This window comes from Homarus americanus, unplaced genomic scaffold, assembly GCF_018991925.1.
Source record: "Homarus americanus isolate GMGI-L3 unplaced genomic scaffold, GMGI_Hamer_2.0 scaffold52806, whole genome shotgun sequence".
In the NCBI taxonomy this organism is placed as follows: domain Eukaryota; kingdom Metazoa; phylum Arthropoda; class Malacostraca; order Decapoda; family Nephropidae; genus Homarus; species Homarus americanus.
Genome location: NW_024720773.1, coordinates 3,701,019 through 3,701,981, shown reverse-complemented (window position 1 = coordinate 3,701,981; position 963 = coordinate 3,701,019). Strand labels below are relative to the sequence as shown.

At 56.8% G+C, this 963-nt stretch overlaps 1 protein-coding gene across 1 annotated transcript in view; it reads left to right on the top strand.

The window, feature by feature from the left end:
• The first annotated feature begins 467 nt into the window (after positions 1 to 467).
• The window catches only part of LOC121861120, a 19,412-nt gene continuing 18,916 nt past the window's right edge, over positions 468 to 963 (top strand). The window contains exon 1 of the mRNA XM_042358683.1: positions 468 to 639. Within this exon, the coding sequence (XP_042214617.1) occupies positions 468 to 639 (172 nt within the window). The remainder of the gene's footprint in view (positions 640 to 963) is intronic.

Here is a 963-nt window from a genome sequence, read left to right as displayed (position 1 = left end):
CGCAGTCCAGACACAACACACTAGATACAGCCGCAGTCTTGACACAACACACACTAGATGCAATGACCGCAGATCCAGACACAACACACTAGATACAGCCGCAGGTCCAGACCCCAACACACTAGATACAGCATGCAGTCCAGACTCAACACTGAATACAACCCCGCGGTCCAGACACAACACACACTAGATACAGCCGCAGGCCAAGACACAACACACTAGATACGGCCGCAGTCCAGACACAACACACTAGATACAGCCCAGCCAGCCGCAGTCCAGACGCAACACACTAGATACAGCCGCAGTCGAACCCAACACAGCAGATACAGCCGCAGTACAGACACAACACACTAGATACGGCCGCGGGTCAGACTAACTTTAGCAGCAGATACGGCCGCGGGTCAGACCCACAACTTTAGCAGATACAGCGGCCCGCAGGGGGTCAGGAACCCCTGCCCACCAGCAGAATGCAGCCGCGGTCCAGACACAACACAGCAGATACAGCCACGCGGGTCAGAACAACACAGCAGATACAGCTGCAGGTCGAACCCTGCCTGGCAGATACAGCCGCAGGTCCAGGCCACCAACACAGCCAGATACAGCCGCAGGTCCAGACACAACTAATAGATGCAGCCGCAGGTCAGACACAACACAGCAGATACAGCCGCAGGTCAGACACAACCACCTTGGGCCGCTTCCACCAGGTCTGGGCCTAACCACAGCAGATACAGCCGCAGGTGAGACCTAACCCACAGCAGATACAGCCGCAGGTCAGACACAGCACAGCAGATACAGCCGCAGGTCGGGCCACAACCACAGCAGATACAGCCACCAGGTCAGACCTGCCACAGCAGATACAGCCGCAGGTCAGACACAACACAGCAGATGCAGCCGCAGGTCAGACACAACAAACGAATGCAGCCGCAGGTCAGCCCACAACACAATAAGATACAGCCAGCCGCA